The 16,554-nt window shown below is 52.3% G+C and overlaps 1 protein-coding gene across 6 annotated transcripts in view; it reads right to left on the bottom strand.

Annotated features, from left to right (window-relative positions):
* The window catches only part of LOC105487173 (ankyrin repeat domain-containing protein 24), a 32,361-nt gene extending 28,537 nt beyond the window's left edge, over positions 1 to 3,824 (bottom strand). The window contains exon 1 of one of the 6 annotated variants that reach the window (XM_071086952.1): positions 407 to 3,824. In XM_071086952.1, the coding sequence (XP_070943053.1) occupies positions 407 to 481 (75 nt within the window). In that variant the 5' untranslated portion in view covers positions 482 to 3,824. Of the gene's footprint in view, positions 1 to 92; positions 283 to 406 lie in introns of those variants that run through there. The other 5 variants (XM_071086955.1, XM_071086961.1, XM_071086954.1 and 2 more) reach the window with 5 other exon arrangements.
* Between the last annotated feature and the right edge of the window lie 12,730 nt (positions 3,825 to 16,554).

The raw sequence follows: 16,554 nt of genomic DNA, 5'->3' as shown, positions 1-16,554 counted from the left end.
GGGGGTGGTCCAGGTCAGCCGGGGACTGGGAAGAGAGGGAAGAGGAAGTACCCGCGCCCCGCCCGCTCCCGCGTCCCCTCCCCAGGCCCTACCGCGAAGGAGGCGGCTGCGCACAGACACAGCTGCTTCATGGCGTCCGGGGCGCGGGGCGCGGGGCGCGGGGGGCGCACGGGGTTCCAGAATGAGGCGGCGGCCGGAGGGGCTGGAGGGACCGCGGGGAGCGGCCGGAAGGCGGGGCTGGGCGCTGCCGGAGCTCCCCGCCCCGCCCGCCCGGTCCCGCCCTCCCTGGTGCCGCCCCCTCCCCCTCGCCCCCCTCGACAGCCCCCTCCCCCACGGGATGGAATGGGAAGACCCAGGAAGGGGGCTGGGCGCTGAGGGAGGGGGCGCCGCCCCGGCCCCTCCTGACCTTGTCGCCTGGAGGAGGATGAGGACGCGGCGCCGGGGGCCGGGTTCCCTCACCCGCGCAAGCGGCTGGCTCCATCTCCAGGGGACCCGCGGGCGTCCATCTCCGCCTCCTCCGAGTCCGCCAAGGGCGCGCAGGTGCCTCCGGGCCTCCGCAGCCTCGCACCGCCAAGCGGCCGGCAGGCTCTCGCCACTCACGCTTTCATTCATTCACTCACTCATTCGTTCAACCATTCGTTCATTCATTCACCGTCCCGCCCATTCATTCATTCCCTCACCCATTCGTTCATTCACTTATTCGTTCGTTCATTCACTTATTCGTTCATTCACTAGTTCATTCGGTCAACCACTTGTTCATTCCTTCACCCATTTGTTTATTCGCTCACTTTCATTCATTCACTCACCCATTCATTCATTCACTTATTCATTCGTTCATTCACTTGTTCATTCGTTCATTCATCCATTTCTTTATTCACTCACCCTTTCAGTCACTCATTCATTCATTTGCTCGTTCATTCATTCACGGGCTCAGCCATTCATTCATTCACCCACTCATTCGTTCATTGGTTTATTCATTCGTTCATTCACTCAGTCATTCGTTCATTCACTCAGTCATTCCTTCACCCATTTATTTGCTCACCCTTTCATTCATTCACTGGCTCATCCATTTGTTCATTCGTTCATTCTTGTATCACCCATTCATTCATTCCCGCACCATTCCTTCCTGCATTCACTCATTCCTGCATTCATTCATTCACTCATTTGTTAATTCATTTGTTGGCTCACCCATTCATCCATTCATTTGTTCACACACCCATTCATTCATTCATTTGTTCATTCCCACACCATTCATTCATTCTCACATTCATTTGCTCATTCATTGGCATGCCCATTCGTTCATTCATTCACCCACTGGCTCACCCATTCATTCATTCAATCACTCATTTGTTCATTCATTCGTTCATTCATTCATCAATGGGGATCTGCAGTCCTACACACCTGAATTTGAATCCAGCACCCCGCCCCTGCCCCAGCCTTTCCTGCCTATAGGACTGGGCCAACAGACTTACCAGTTTTGGACTTCACTTTCCTCCTCTCTAAAATGGGTTTCATAATAAATAGTTCCTACGGCGGAGGGTTACTAGGAGGATTCCCAAGTACTACGCAGCACTCAGTCGACCGGTGCCTGGCATACAGTAAGCGCACAATAAAACTGTGACTCACAGAAACAGCTAGCTGGCCCTGGCGCAGCTCTGACATTCTCTAGCCATTTCCGGTCTATTTCCGCCACTCCCGGGACCCGCAGCTCCTCCAGCAGAGGAGGAGCCTTGGGTTCCTCTTAGTCACTGCTGCGTACCCATTGCCTGGCCCACGGCAGGTGCTCCGCAAATATGCATCAGATGAACACTTGGGGGAGTGCTCCTTCATGCAATAAGTATTTATTGAGCACCTACTGGATGCCACGCAGCATTCGCAGGCCTGGAGACTCTGGGAGCACAATCAAGACCCTTACAGGTAGCTGGCATTTTAGAAGGAGCCCTGGAGGTCAGGAGCGGTGGCTCACGCCTCTAATCCCAGCACTCTGGGAGGCCGAGGCGGGCGGATCACCTGAGGTCAGGAGTTCGAGATCAGCTTGACCAACATAGTGAAACTTTGTCTCTACTAAAAATGCAAAAATTAACTGGGTGTGGTGGCGGGCGCCTGTAATCCCAGCTACTCAGGATGTGAGGCAGGAGAATTGCTTGAACCCGGGAGGCAGAGGTTGCAGTAAGCCAAGATGGCGTCACTGCACTCCAGCCTGGGTGACAGAGCGAGGCTCCATTGCAAAACAAACAAATAATAACAAAAACAAACAACAACAACAAAAAACGAGGACTTCCAGAGCCAGAATTTAAGAACGACCCAGCAGACAGGCGACAGGGGCTTGAATTCAGTTTGGTTATATCATCCTTGCTGTGTGACCTTGAGCTAATCGATTTCCCTCTCTGAAATTCTCCCTCTCAATTTCTTAACAGTTAAATTAGATAGATAATGGGACAGGCACCAAGGAGGCACTGTGGGCATTTGAGGCTGGATCTTTCTCTAGGTGGGGCTGTCCTGGGCACTGCAGGGTGCTGAGCAGCATCCCTGGCCTCCACCCACTCCACATCCGGAGCACCTCCAAGTTGTGACAACCACAGATGTCCCAACATTGGCAAGTGTCCCTCTATTAACACACTGACCACTGGCTTAGGGCTGGGTGAGCATTGAGCATTCATTCACATGTCGGTGTGGTCTGTGATTATTCTTAGAAATTATTTATTTATTTATTTATTGAAAAGGAGTCTTGCTCTGTCGCCTGGGTTGGAGTGCAGTGGCATCATCTCAGCTCACTGCAACCTCTGCCTCCCAGGTTCAAGCAATTCTCCTGCCTCAGCCTCCCGAGTAGCTGGGATTACAGGCACGAGCCACCACGCCTAGCGAATTTTTGTATTTTTTTTTTTTTTGAGATGGAGTCTCGCTCTGTCGCCCAGGCTGGAGTGCAGTGGTGCAATCTCAGCTCACTGCAAGCTCCGCCTCCCACGTTCATGCCATTCTCCTGCCTCAGCCTCCCGAGTAGCTGGGACTACAGGCACCCGCTGCCACGCCCGGCTAGTTTTTTGTATTTTTTAGTAGAGACGGGGTTTCACCGTGTTAGCCAGGAGAATGCTATCGATCTCCTGACCTCGTGATCTGCCCGTCTTGGCCTCCCAAAGTGCTGGGATTACAAGCTTGAGCCATCGCGCCCGGCCACGAATCTTTGTATTTTTAGTAGAGACGGGGTTTCGTCATGTGGGCCAGGCTGTCTTAAACTCTGACCTCGTGATCGGCCTGCCTTGGCCTCCCAAAGTGCTGGGATTACGGGCATGAGCTACCGCGCCTGGCCCTCTTAGACACCTTTGGACAAGAGGAGGGAGGAGTGGGAACCAAGGCAGGAAAATGGAAAGTGACAGGCATTTAAGAAGGAGGGTGTCCTTGGAACTCCTCTCTCTTTTCACCTCAGTGGGGAGGTCCTCTGAGCTTCTCCAGAGAAGAGACTGAAATGGATCTCTGAGCTCAGGGATTCAGTTTCCAATTGTCTCCTGCACTTGTCCTCCTGGATGCCATACAAGATCAGAGCAAATGGCCAGGCGCGGTCGCTCACGCCTGTCATCGCAGCACTTTGGGAGGCTGAGGCAGGCAGATCACCCGAGGTAGGGAGTTCGAGAACAGTCTGGCCAACATGGCAAAACCCCATCTCTACTAAAAATACAAAAAACTAGCCAGGCGTGGTGGTGTATGCCTGTAATCCCAACTACTTGGGAGGCTGAGGCAGGAGAATCACTTGAACCCGGGAGGCGGAGGTTGCAGTGAGCCGAAGTTGCGCCATTGCACTCCAGCCTGGGTGACAGAGTGAGACTCCGCCTCAGAGAGAAAAAAAAAAAAAAAAAAAGGCTGGGTGCAGTGGCTCAGGCTGAGAGCACGCCACTGCACTCCAGCCTGGGAGACGGAGCAAGACTCCATCTCAAAAAAAAAAAAATCAGAGCAAATGCCCCTCGGAGCCCACTGAGGTATACCATGGATAATGCCATCCCTCCAGGATTCATCCAAGCCCTGGCATCACCTTGATGCCTCTCTCTTGCCCCATATTCGGTCCACCGGCCAAGCCCACTGGTTGCACACTGGGTCCTGTTCTGCCCCTTCTCACCCCTTCCATGGTCACCACCGTAGTCTAGCCCCATCACTGCAGGTTCTGCCTCTGGGATGCATCCTTCCCGGTCTCCAGCCTCTGACCTTGTCGCCTTGTCCCTTCTCCCCCAGCAGCCAGAGGCGGCTTCCTAAACCCTGCATCAGACCTCATCTCTCTCTCCTGCACAGCAGCCTCCGGAGACCTCACTCAGCTTAAAATGCAAACTGCTCACAGCAGCCCAGATCCTGCCCACTGCCTGTTTCCGCAGAGAATGGTATTTACACGTGTGAGTCGTTGGGGGGGGCGGGGGAAAGCAAAATAAGAATCATCCTTCCTGACACGTGAAAAATGATATGAAATTCACATTTCTGGCTAGGCACAGTGGCTCATGCCTACAATCCCAGCACTTTGGGAGGGCAAGGTGGGCTGATGGCCTGAGGTCAGGAGTTTGAGACCAGCCTGGTCAACAAGGTGAAACCCCGTCTCTACTAACAATACAAAAATTAGCCGGGCATGATGATGCACGCCTGTAATCCCAGCTACTCATGAGGCTGAGGCAGGAGAATCACTTGAACGTGGGAGGCTGAGGTTGCAGTAACCCGAGAGCACTCTAGCCTGGGCGACAGAGCCAGACTCTACCTCAAAACAAAACAAAAAAACTCACATTTCAGTGTCCATAAATAAAGTTGTATTGGGGCCAAGCCCTGCCCATTCATTTATAGATGGCTGGATGCCACACGCAGGGTATGAAAAAAAAAGTGCAGATAATCAAAGGCTATTCTCAGGCTGCAATGGCAGAGCTGAGGCTGATCTACACCACGAACCAAAAATAGTTACCCTCTGGCCTTTTAAGAAAAAATTTGCCAACCCTTCTCTGAGCAGCCCCTCTTTGCCAGTCCCTGACCTCATGGAATTTCCCCTCCCTCCTTCCCTCTCTTCCTTTCTTTTTTGACGGAGTCTCACTCTGTCGCCAGGCTGGAGTGCAGTGGCGCGATCTCGGCTCACTGCAAACTCCACCTCCCGGCTTTAAGCGATTCTCGTGCCTCAGCCTCCCGAGTAGCTGGGATTACAGGCACCCGCCACCGTGCCTGGCTAATTTTTGTATTTTTAGTAGAGACGGGGTTTCATCATGTTGACCAGGCTGGTCTTGAACTCCTGACCTCAGGTGATCCGCCCGCCTCAGCCTCCCAAAGTGATGGGATTACAGGCATGTGCCACCGCGCCTGCCATCATCTCTGTTTACATTTCCCTTGGTGCAACCCATGCTGCCATAGCAGCCTCCTTCCTGTCCTTCAAACGGCTGGGTCCCACCTCTGAGCCTTGGCGTCTGCAGCTCCTTCTGCCTGGAGCATCTGCCCCACCACACACATGGCTGCTTAATTTACTGCTGTCCACACCTGGAAATGCCTCTTCCAAGAGCCCTTCTCTGACAGCCCTTTCTTAGACTGTATTTTTCCTTTATTGCTTTTTTTTTTTTTTCTGACGGAGTCTCACTGTATTGCCCAGGCTGGAGTACAGTGGAGGGATCTGGGCTCACTGCAACCCCTGCCTCCCAGATTCAAGTGATTCTCCTGCCTCAGACTCCCGAGTAGCTGGGATTACAGGTGCCCGCCACCACGCCCGGCTAACTTTTGTATTTTTTAGTAGATACAGGGTTTTGCCATGTTGGCCAGGCTGGTCTCAAACTCCTGACTTTAAGTGATCCACCCACCTCGGCCTCCCAAAGTGCTGGGATTACAGGTGGGAGCCACCGCGCGGGGCCTTTTATCACCACCTACATATCTTTTTTAAAATATTGTGTTTACTCTTACATTTATTTATTTATTTATTTATTTATTTATTTAATTTTGGCACAAGGTCTTGCTCTGTCACCCAGGCTGGAGTGCAGTGGTGCAATCACAGTTCACTGTAGCCTCAACCTCCTGGGCTCAAGTGGTCCTCCCACCTCAGCCTCCTGAGTAACTGGAGACCAGAGGCACACACCACCACACCCAACTAATTTTTGAATTTTTTTGAAGAGACGGGGTCTTGCTATGTTGCCTAGGCTGGTCTCGAACTCCTGGGCTCAGGTGATCCTCCCACCTCGACCTCCTAAAGTGCTGGGATTACAGGCGTGAGCCACCGCGCCCAGCTTGTTTCCTCCTGATCTCTTCCTTAGAATGTCACCTCCTTAGGGACAGCGATTATTGTCTATCTTAGTCACTGCTGTATTCCATGCAGGACCAACTACAGGTTTCGTAGGCCTCAGTGAAAAAATGAAAATACGAGGCCTGGCCAGGCGTGGTGGCTCATGCCTGTAATCCCAGCACTTTGGGAGGCTAAGGCAGGAGGATCGCTTGAGGCCATGAGTTCAAGACCAGCTTGGGCAACTTGGCGAGACCTCATCTCTGAAAAAAAAAAATGCATACTTAAGTAAAAAATAAAAATATGAAAAGAAAAAAGACAGAAAGAGAGAGAGGACTTTCCACGAAGCATTGATGTATGGCATCTGTGAATCTCTAGAAACCCCAATCTTGCCACTTGGGAGATTTTCCTGAAACCTAAAACAAAGGCAGGAGGTCAGTGAGGTCCCTGATGGACAGCTCCAGGTAACTCCCATTTTATGGATGGAAATACTGAGGCCCACGGACAGCCTAAGGGGCATCAGAGTAAGCAATGCCAACTGTTGGGACCCTGAAGAAAGAGACGGTGTTGGCCAGGCACAGTGGCTCTCGCCTGTAATCCCAGCACTTTGGGAGGCCGAGGCGGGTGGATCACTGGAGGTCAGAAGTTTGAGACCAGCCTGGCCAACATGGTGAAGCCCCATCTCTACTAAAAATGCAAAAACAACAACAAAAAATTAGCCGGACATGGTGGTGGGCGCCTGTAATCTCAGCTTCTTGGGAGGCTGAGGCAGGAGAATCCCTTGAACCCAGGAGGCGGAGGTTGCAGTGAGCCGAGATCACGCCATTGCACTCCAGCCTGGGCAACAGAGCAAGACTCTGTCTAATAAATGAATAAATAAATAAATAGGCTGGGAGTGGTGGCTCACGCCTGTAATCCCAGTAACTTTGGGAGGCCGAGGTAGACAGATCATATGAGGTCAGAAATTCAAGACCAACCTGGCCAACATGGTGAAACCCAGTCTCTAATTTTTCTATTAAAATACAAAAATTAGCCAGGTGTGGTGGCGCGCCTGTAATCCCACCTACTCAAGAGGCTGAGAGAGACGAATCTCTTGAACCCGGGAGGTGGAGCTTACAGTGAGACAAGATTGTGCCACTGCACTCCAGCCTAGGTGACAGAACGAGACTCCGTCTCAAAAAAATAATAATAAATAAACAAAAATAAAACAAATTAAATTAAAGTAAATACATAAATAAGAAAAAGCCGGTGTTAGAGACCAGGAAAGGCACGCAGAGAGGCCACCAGGCAGGGATAAGGAGAGGAGGAGAGGGGTAGCAGTGGCTAGAAGACACGGAACACAAGGTCCCAGGGACAGGAGGAGGCCAGGCCCCTGCAGTCACGGGTGTTTGCTTTCTTCCCTCGGGGCTGCTGAACAAAAGCTGAACTTGACTCTGGCTGCCTGCTGCGAAACTGGAGAAGGGCAGGTGGAGGGACGGATGGCCAGGTGCCCCGGGAGGGGAGGATGGAGGCCATGCAGCTCCCCACCAACAGCCAGGCCTCCCATCTGCTGCAACAGCTCCCGCAGGCTGTGGGCCGACCTCAGGCCCCTCCAGCTCCAGACACCCTCAGAGGCCCTCACACCCATCTGAGGTTTTAACACCTATCCTGTCCCCGTCCAATTTTGACTTTGTCCCGACCCCTCCCATTGCAAACATATCAAAACACACCCACGTCCCGAATGAGGCATCTCTTTTTTAGCCGCCCACGCTTCTTGAAGGATTTGATTTAAATATTTTTTTTTTTTTTTTTTTTTTTGAGACGGAGTCTTGCTCTGTCGCCCAGGCTGGAGTGCAGTGGCCGGATCTCAGCTCACTGCAAGCTCCGCCTCCCGGGTTTACGCCATTCTCCTCCCTCAGCCTCCCGAGTAGCTGGGACTACAGGCGCCCGCCACCTCGCCCGGCTAGTTTTTTGTATTTTTAGTAGAGACGGGGTTTCACCGTGTTAGCCAGGATGGTCTCGATCTCCTGACCTTGTGATCCGCCCGTCTCGGCCTCCCAAAGTGCTGGGATTACAGGCTTGAGCCACCGCGCCCGGCCTGATTTAAATATTAAATATAACCATGCTTTGGAAATGAAGCAATCATACGGCTTGGTTTAACAGTGGCTACTACTTCTGGGGAATGCTTGGGGGAAAAAAGCATTCAGGAGTTGACCCCTGAACGATATGGGTTTGAACGCCCAGGTCCACTTACATGTGGATTTTTTGTTTGCTTTTTGAGATGGAGTCACGCTCTGTCGCCCAGGCTGGGCAATCGTGCAGTGGCGCGATCTCGGCTCACAGCAACTTCTGCCTCCTGGATTCAAGCGATTCTCCTGCCTCAGCCTCCTGAGTAGCTGGGATTACAGGTGCCCACCACTGCGCCCGACTAATTTTTGCATTTTTAGTATAGAGGGTGTTTCACCATGTTGGCCAGGCTGGTCTCGAACTCCTGACCTCAGATGATCTGCCTGCCTCTGCCTCTCAAAGTGCTGGGACTACAGGTGTGAGCCACCATGCAGAGCCAGAATTTTTTTTTTTTTTTTAGATGGAGTCTCGCTCCGCTGCCCAGGCTGGAGTGCAGTGGTGCCATCTCGGCTCATTGCAACCTCTGCCTCCCGGGTTCAAGCGATTCTCCTGCCTCAGCCTCCCGAGTAGCTGGGATTGCAGGCACGCGCCACCACGCCCAGCTAATGTTTGCATTTTTAGTAGAGATTGGGTTTCGCCACGTCGGCCAGGCTGGTCTCAAACTCCTGACCTCAGGTGATCCATCCGCCTGGGCCTCCCAAAGTGCTGGGATTACAGGCATGAGCCCCAGCGCCTGGCCTCTTCATGGATTTTTTGACTGTGCAGGTGGTGGGCTGTAATTGTTCAAAGGGCAACTATAATTGAGAAATTGATTCCAAATGGGAAGAAAAATTTTAGGATCACTCCACAGTGAATGAAACTCACCCAATGCCACATTTTGTAGGCAGTTAATGAGCCATTTTTCACCTCTTTCTCTCCCGCTGTCTGTCTCCACCTGTTCTCTTTTCAGTCAATGCACCCCCCTCCCACCTCCAGGCCAATCATGTTCATAGTAATGCAGCCCTAGGGGAAGGCTTGTGTCTCACTTACTAGCTGTGTGACCTTGAGCAGGTGTCTTAACCTCTCTGGGCTTCCCACCCTCATCTATAAAATGAAGATAATAAAAGCTCCTGCTTCATTACATGGTGGTGAGGATTAAATGAGCTGACACCTGCAAAGCATATCTTATGTTCTCTATCGTGCTCAAAAATCAACAAAAATGAAAATAAAATAAATAAGCCAGGCACAGTATCGCACTTCTGTGGTCCCAGCTACTTGAGAGGCTCAGGCAGGAGGATCTCTTGAGCCCAGGAGTTTGAGACCAGTCTGGACAACACAGTGAGACCCCATCTCTTAAAAACAAAAACAAAAACAAAAAAAAACTTAGGGCCAGGCATGTCTGTAATGGCTCATGCCTGTAATGGCAACCCTTTGGGAGGCCGAGGTGTGCGGATCACTTGAGGTCATGAGTTTGAGACCAGCCTGGCCAACATGGGGAAACCCCATCTCTACTAAAAATACAAAAAAATTATGGGCGTGGTAGTGTGCTGTAGTCCCACCTACTCAGGAGGCTGTGGCATAAGAAAAGAATCACTTGAACCCAGGAGACGGAGGTTGCAGTGAGCCAAGATCACAACACTGCACTCCAGCCTGAGCAACAGAGTGAGACTCCTTCAAAACAAAAAAAAAGAAGAAAGAAAAACTTAAAAGAAATAAAAGTGTATTCAATGATATTAAATTAAAATGTTTTAAATAAAATTAAAATGAATAATGAAATGAAAGGGAACATGATAATTAATAAATAGTTTAAAAATAAAATGGGCTGGGTGCAGTGGCTCACGCCTGTAATTCCAGCACTTTGAGAGGACAAGGTGGGCGGATCACCTGAGGTCGGGAGTTTGAGACCAGCCTGACCAACATAGTGAAACCCTGTCTCTACTGAAAATACAAAAAAATTAGCCAGCCATGGTGGCGGGCGCCTGTAGTCTCAGCTATTTGGCAGGCTGAGGCAGGATAATTGCTTGAACCCGGGAGGCGGAGGTTGCAGTGAGCAGAGATCATGCCACTGCACTCCAGCCTCAGCAACAGAGTGAGACTCTGTCTCAAAAATAAATAAAATGAACCCAAACAACTGAAGGAAGCCACAGAGGGGTCATGACATGCCCAGAGTTACCCAGGACACCAGGGACAGAGGAAGAATCTGAACTCAGAGCCACCTGATTCTATCCCAGGCTTGGCTGGGTGCAGTGGGTCACACCTGTAATCCCACACTTTGGGTAGGAGGTAGGAGGATCTCTTGAGGCCAGGAGTTTAAGACTAGCCTGGGCAACACATCTCTACAAAAAATAAAAATTAGCCCAGTGTGGTGGTGCACGCCTGTAGTCTCTGCACTTTGGGAGGCTGAGGCAGGAGGATCGTTTGAGCCCAGGAGTTGGAGGCTGCAGTCGGCTGAGATAGCACCATTGCACTCCAGCCTGCATGACAGAAAGAGACTCTGTCTCAAAAAAAAAAAAAAAAAAAAATTGGACCAGGCGTGGTGGCTTATGCCTGTAATCCCAGCACTTTGGGAGACCAAGGCAGGTGGATGACCTGAGGTCAGGAGTTCAAGACCGGCCTGGCCAACATGGTGAAATCCTGCCTCTACTAAAAATACAAAATTAGCCGGGCATGGTGGTGCATGCCTGCAATCCCAGCTACTCAGGAGGCTGAGGTAAGAGAATCGCTTGAACCTGGGAGGTAGAGTTTGCAGTGAGCCGAGATTGAGCCATTGCACTCCAGCCTGGGCGACAAGAGGAAAACTACATCTCAAAAACAAAATAAAATAAAAAATGTAATCCAGGCTTGTTCCACAGGACTCTCTTTTTGACTTTTCAAAAATGGCTTTTAAAGATCCTGAGCTCGGCCAGGCGCGGTGGCTCAAGCTTGTAATCCCAGCACTTTGGGAGGCCGAGACGGGCGGATCACGAGGTCAGGAGATCGAGACCATCCTGGTTAACATGGTGAAACCCCGTCTCTACTAAAAAATACAAAAAAACTAGCCGGGCAAGGTGGCGGGCGCCTGTAGTCTCAGCTACTTGGGAGGCTGAGGCAGGAGAATGGTGTAAACCCGGGAGGCAGGGCTTGCAGTGAGCTGAGATCCGGCCACTGCACTCCAGCCTGGGCGACAGAGCGAGACTCCGTCTCAAAAAAAAATAATAATAATAAAATAAAATAAAATAAAATAAAAAATGAAATCTAGGTTTTTTCCACAGGCCTCTCTTTTTGACTTTTCAAAAATGGCTTTCAAAGATCCTGAGCTCCCACTCACTTGCACTCTCCGCTCCTGCCAAGAGAATCCGCCTGTCATGCCCGTGAATCAAGCAGACCTGGTCCAGCCTCCGAATCTGTCCCCACACGGGTCCGTGCTCCGCTCCTCACATGCCTGCCTTCACTTCTCTAAATCCTCCCTATTCTTCCAGGCTCTGCTCTGGTGCTGCCTCCTCCAGGCAGACTCCCTGATTTCTCCAGGCCACACCGGTTGGGGAGGTTGTATCCCATGATGGGAAAATTAAAGGGTCCAAGTCAAGTTTGCCCACCCAGGCCAGGCACAAAGAGGTGCTCAGGAAGGCTGCCTGCCTGTCCCTGGAGGGGAGTCCTCCCTGTCATCCTCTCCATCTGTGCCCTGAACTGGCCGCCACAGGGACTTGGGGAGCTGAGAGGGAGTGAGGATGATGGAGGAAGAAGCATGTCTTTCTAGGAGTTCATAGCTAAAGAGACGGATGCAAGAGAAGACAGCTGGATCTACCTCACGGCCTTTGAACTGGCTGTTCCAGCCACTTGGAATGCAATTCCTGCAAACTCCCTCCCCCACTCCCCTTCCCCTTCTTTTTTTTTTATTTTTATTTTTTTTTATTTTTGAGATTGAGTCTCACTCTGTTGCCCAGGTTGCAGTGCAATGGCACAATCTTGGCTCACTGCAACCTCCACCTCCCGGGCTCAAGCAATTCTCCTGCCTCAGCCTGGGCTCAGAGTAGCTGGGATTAGAGGTGGCCGCCACCACACCCGGCTAATATTTGTACTTTTAGTAGAACCAAAGTTTCACCATGTTGGCCAGGCTGGTCTCGAACTCCTGACCTCAAGTGATCTGCCTGCCTCGGGTTCTCAAAGTGCTGGGATTACAGTCATGAGTCACCATACCCAGCTCTCCCCTTCCCTTTCCAGTCTTTGCTCCAATATCACCTTCTCTGGGAAGCCTTCCCTGGTCACCCTCTTAAAAACTGCAGCCACCTCCCCTGCCCAGGATGCTTCAATTCCCTTTTCCTGTTTTGTCTGTCTTCGCGACACAAAACACACATTGTCACTTATTTATCTTGTTTCGTGTTCATCTCCCGTACTCAGCGGTCGGCTCCACGAGAGCAAGGATTTTTGCCTACCCTATTCCCTGGCTGATTCCCCGATGCCTGGAGCAGCGCCTGCTATCTAAATATGTGCTGAGTACACACGCTCCAAAGCAAAAGATCAAGGTCCAAGGGAAAGTGGGTCCTTGGAAAAGCAAGGGGTCACTGTGGCCGGGGAGAGCGGAGATTGGATGGGGAGGTGGTACTGGGGCCAAACTGTGATGAGGAGGGTCTGATAGGTGGCAATGTAGGGAGAAGCTATTGCATGGGGAGCAGACTAGGGCCTGGGCAAAGGCCTGGGCTGGAAAGCTTGTACGGGGAGCAGGGGGGAGGTCAGGACGCTAGGGGGCAGCAGAGAGGAAAGGAGAAGAGGTGGGTACTGGAATGAAAGGGAGGGTCTTCAGCCAAGCCCCAGGAGAGAGAAGCCTGAAGTTGGGGGGACGTGTATCCGGCATCTAAGGCCTCACACTCACCTCTGTCTTCTTAAATCGCGCCCTGAGAGTCTTCATGGTCGGTGCCCTGCGTTTCTCCTCTTCCCAGGCCACCTGAGGAAGGTCAAGGGTGGGGGTAAGGTGAGGGACACCAGTCCCAGTGGGCGGCAGGGTCCCTTGCCTCTCCCTCCTCAAAAGGGCCACTTCCTCCTCCCTGACCAGTCCTGGCCCCCTAGAACAAGACACAGACCTGCTGTCTCTCCTACCTGCTGTGTGTCCTTTGGCAGGTTACTTGCCCTCTCTGTTTTTATTTCCCTCATCTATAAAATGACAGAAACGATCCTTTCTTGAGCAACTCATGGTCAGTTTTCAGTATGGTCCCAACATAGAGCCTGGCCAAACCATGAGGGGCTCCATAAATGCATCTCGCTGGTATTTCCTGTTGTCCAAACAGATCAAGCCTTCTCTGGTCTAACTTTTCTCTCTGTGCAGTTATTTCTGCCTAGAATGGTTTCCTTTTTCTTCTCTGAACTCCTACTCATCCTTCAAAACCCAATTACCAAAATCCCTTGCTCTGATCAGCTTTGCCTCTCGTTCCCAAGCAGAGATCTAACTCCCCAAATCGGGTTCCCGCCTACGCTGGCTGGGTCTCTTCCTCTGCCTCACCCCTGGCTCCATGGGCTGGAAGGGTCTGGGCTGATTCTGTCTTTTGCAACAGTCGGGGGCTCCCTGGGGACTGAAGCCAGGGCTGAGGGCTCTCAGCACAGAGGCCTGTTTCCTAGATAATCAGAGGGAACCTCCATGTGACAGCAATTCACCCATAGTGGGTGGAGGTCTGGGGCAATGGCTGCATGCATGTGTGTGACGTGAGCGTAGGGCATGTGCACGTCTGTACACCTGGGCCTGTTCTATGTTCCGCATATGCAGGCACGGAGGTCAGGCAGGACTATCTCGAGGGGGTGTGTTTTTTGAGGGGTGTGACTGTGAGGCCCCATGTCTGAAAGGGATCTTTGTGATGGAGAATCTGTATTTGCCTCTTACCAGGGAGTAGGGGTTGGGATGGCCTCTATCTGTCCACCTACCTACCTGTGAATTCTCCAAGCCACCCTTCCACCCAGTTACCACCTATGCACTCACCTGGGCATCCATCCTCCCACCTAAGCACTGTACACCCACCCACTGGCCACCACCCACAAACTCACCCACCCAATTTGTGTTCTCACGGTTCTTCATCACCCTTTATTCAGGCTTCACCCACACATCCATCCACCTGCCCAAACACCTACCAACTCCCACCATTCATCCATCCACTCATCTGCCCATCCATCCACTTATCCATCCCTCCATCCATCCACCCAACCACCCATCCATCCATCCGCGCATCCATCCATCCATCTGCCCACCCAATCACCCACCCATCAACCCACCTACCTATCCACTCATCCACTCATCCATCCACTTATCCATCCATCCATCCACCCACCCACCCACCAGTCCATCCATTCATCCACCCATTCATCCATGGATGCATGCATTGATCGATCCATCCATCCATCCATCCATCCATCCATCCATCCATCCATCTACCCATTCATCCATCTACCGAACCGCCAATCCATCTATTCGCCCCCCATCCATCTACCCACCCATCCATTCACTTACCCCTCCACCAGTACCCATTCACTCACTACCTACCCTTTCTTCTTCTACCTCTGACTGGAGGATTCAATCACACCCAAAGCAGGGGGTAATAAGACACCCAACAGAGGAGTTCACAGGCTGCTTGGGAGAAGACAGTCTGTGGGCTTGGGGGAGGGAAAAATGCCTGCTAAATTTAGGGAGCTGCTTGCTGGAAGAGGTGATGGTAAATAAGAAGGGCCTGATGGCCGGGTGGGATGTTGAGCACCCGCCTTGGAGGAAGTGAGGCAGGGCACAGGCCGGCAAGTGCGAAGTGCGTGGGTGAAGGAGTGCATGTGTGTGTCAGGGTACCCGGGTAGCTCTGAAGCCTGGCTGGGACCCAGCACAGCTTCTTTCTCCCACACACAAGGGCTCAGGGGCTTGGGGCCCTAAAGGGATCCTCCATCCTGGGCCTCTCCCACCTCCTTCCTCCCCTACCTCCTGCAGCTCCAGTGCCCCGAGCTCCCGGCCACAGTGCCCACTGCCGACTCCGGTTACCCACTCCCAGCTGGGCCACGAGCAGCTCCAGCCGCTCCACTCTGACACCTGATCGGCTCTGAGCGGGCGGCTGCCCCAGGGGGCCGAGGATGAGCCGAGGGAGGAGACAGGCTGGCAGCGGACTGCCTGTTGGCCAACTGGCTCTGGCGGGAAGACACCCACGATCTTCCCTGTCATCACTGGACTGATTTCAGTTTCTGGAAGGAGCCATGCTCTTCCTCTCTTCTCAGCCTTTGCACTTGCTGTTCCCCTGACCATGAACATTCTTTCTGTACTTCATGTCACCCCCAACCGGCTCTACCTGGCTTTAGATCTTTGCTGCAACATCTCCTCCTCCAGGAAGCCCTCCCGGATGCCCCCAGCCTGGGTCAGGTGCCTCCTGTGAGCTCCCTCATTGCCCTGGGCCCTCTTTGTCACCCATTGCACCCCAACCGCACCATGTCACCATTACCTGGTCACATGTTTGTGTCCACCCCCAGCCACCAGGGCATAGATGGCACCACCTTTGTTCAAAGTAGGTACTCAACACATGATTCTTAAATGAGTCCTCCAGGCCACCAGCCCCATTGACCTTGAGCAGGACCGTCCTGCAGAACGCAGAACCTCCAGTTGGATGATACTCAAATAACCTGGCCGGGCGCAGTGGCTCAGGCCTGTAATCCCAGCACTTTAGGAGGCCGAGGCCGGCGGATCACCTGAGGTCAGGAGTTCAGGACCAGCCTGACTAACATGGTGAAACCCCGTCTCTACTAAAAAATACAAAAATTTGCTGGGCGTGGTGGCGGGCACCCGTAATCCCAGCTACTAGGGAGGCTGAGGCAGGAGAATCGCTTGAACCTGAGAGGCGGAGGTTGCAGTGAACCGAGATCGCTCCACTGCACTCCAGCCTGGGCCACAGAGCGAAGCTCCCCCTCACAGAAAAAAAAAAAAAAAAAAGATACTCTGATAACTCTGAGTGGCATTCAAAACCATTGGACTGGGGTCCCTGCCGTCCGGCTCCGTCCTTACGGAATTTACTAATCCGTAAAAGGGGTTGTGGGGGCATCGATAGCCTGTGTCCCTCATTTTAGAGGTGACTGGAGAACTGTCACGTAGGTGACCGCCCCAATTTCCCGCCCGGGTCATAGGGCAGCCTCTTCCCAATCCGCGCGAACGCCTGCATGCAAAGAGCCAGGTTTCCTTCTGACAGCAGTTAACATGGCGCCTGCGGCGTCAGCACGAGGCGCATGCGCCTTGCTGTGGGAGGCCGGGTGCGCAGGACGAGAACGCCGTT

This window comes from Macaca nemestrina, chromosome 20 (assembly GCF_043159975.1).
Source record: "Macaca nemestrina isolate mMacNem1 chromosome 20, mMacNem.hap1, whole genome shotgun sequence".
NCBI classification, from domain to species: Eukaryota; Metazoa; Chordata; class Mammalia; order Primates; family Cercopithecidae; genus Macaca; species Macaca nemestrina.
This window is presented reverse-complemented; position numbering and strand designations above follow the sequence as displayed.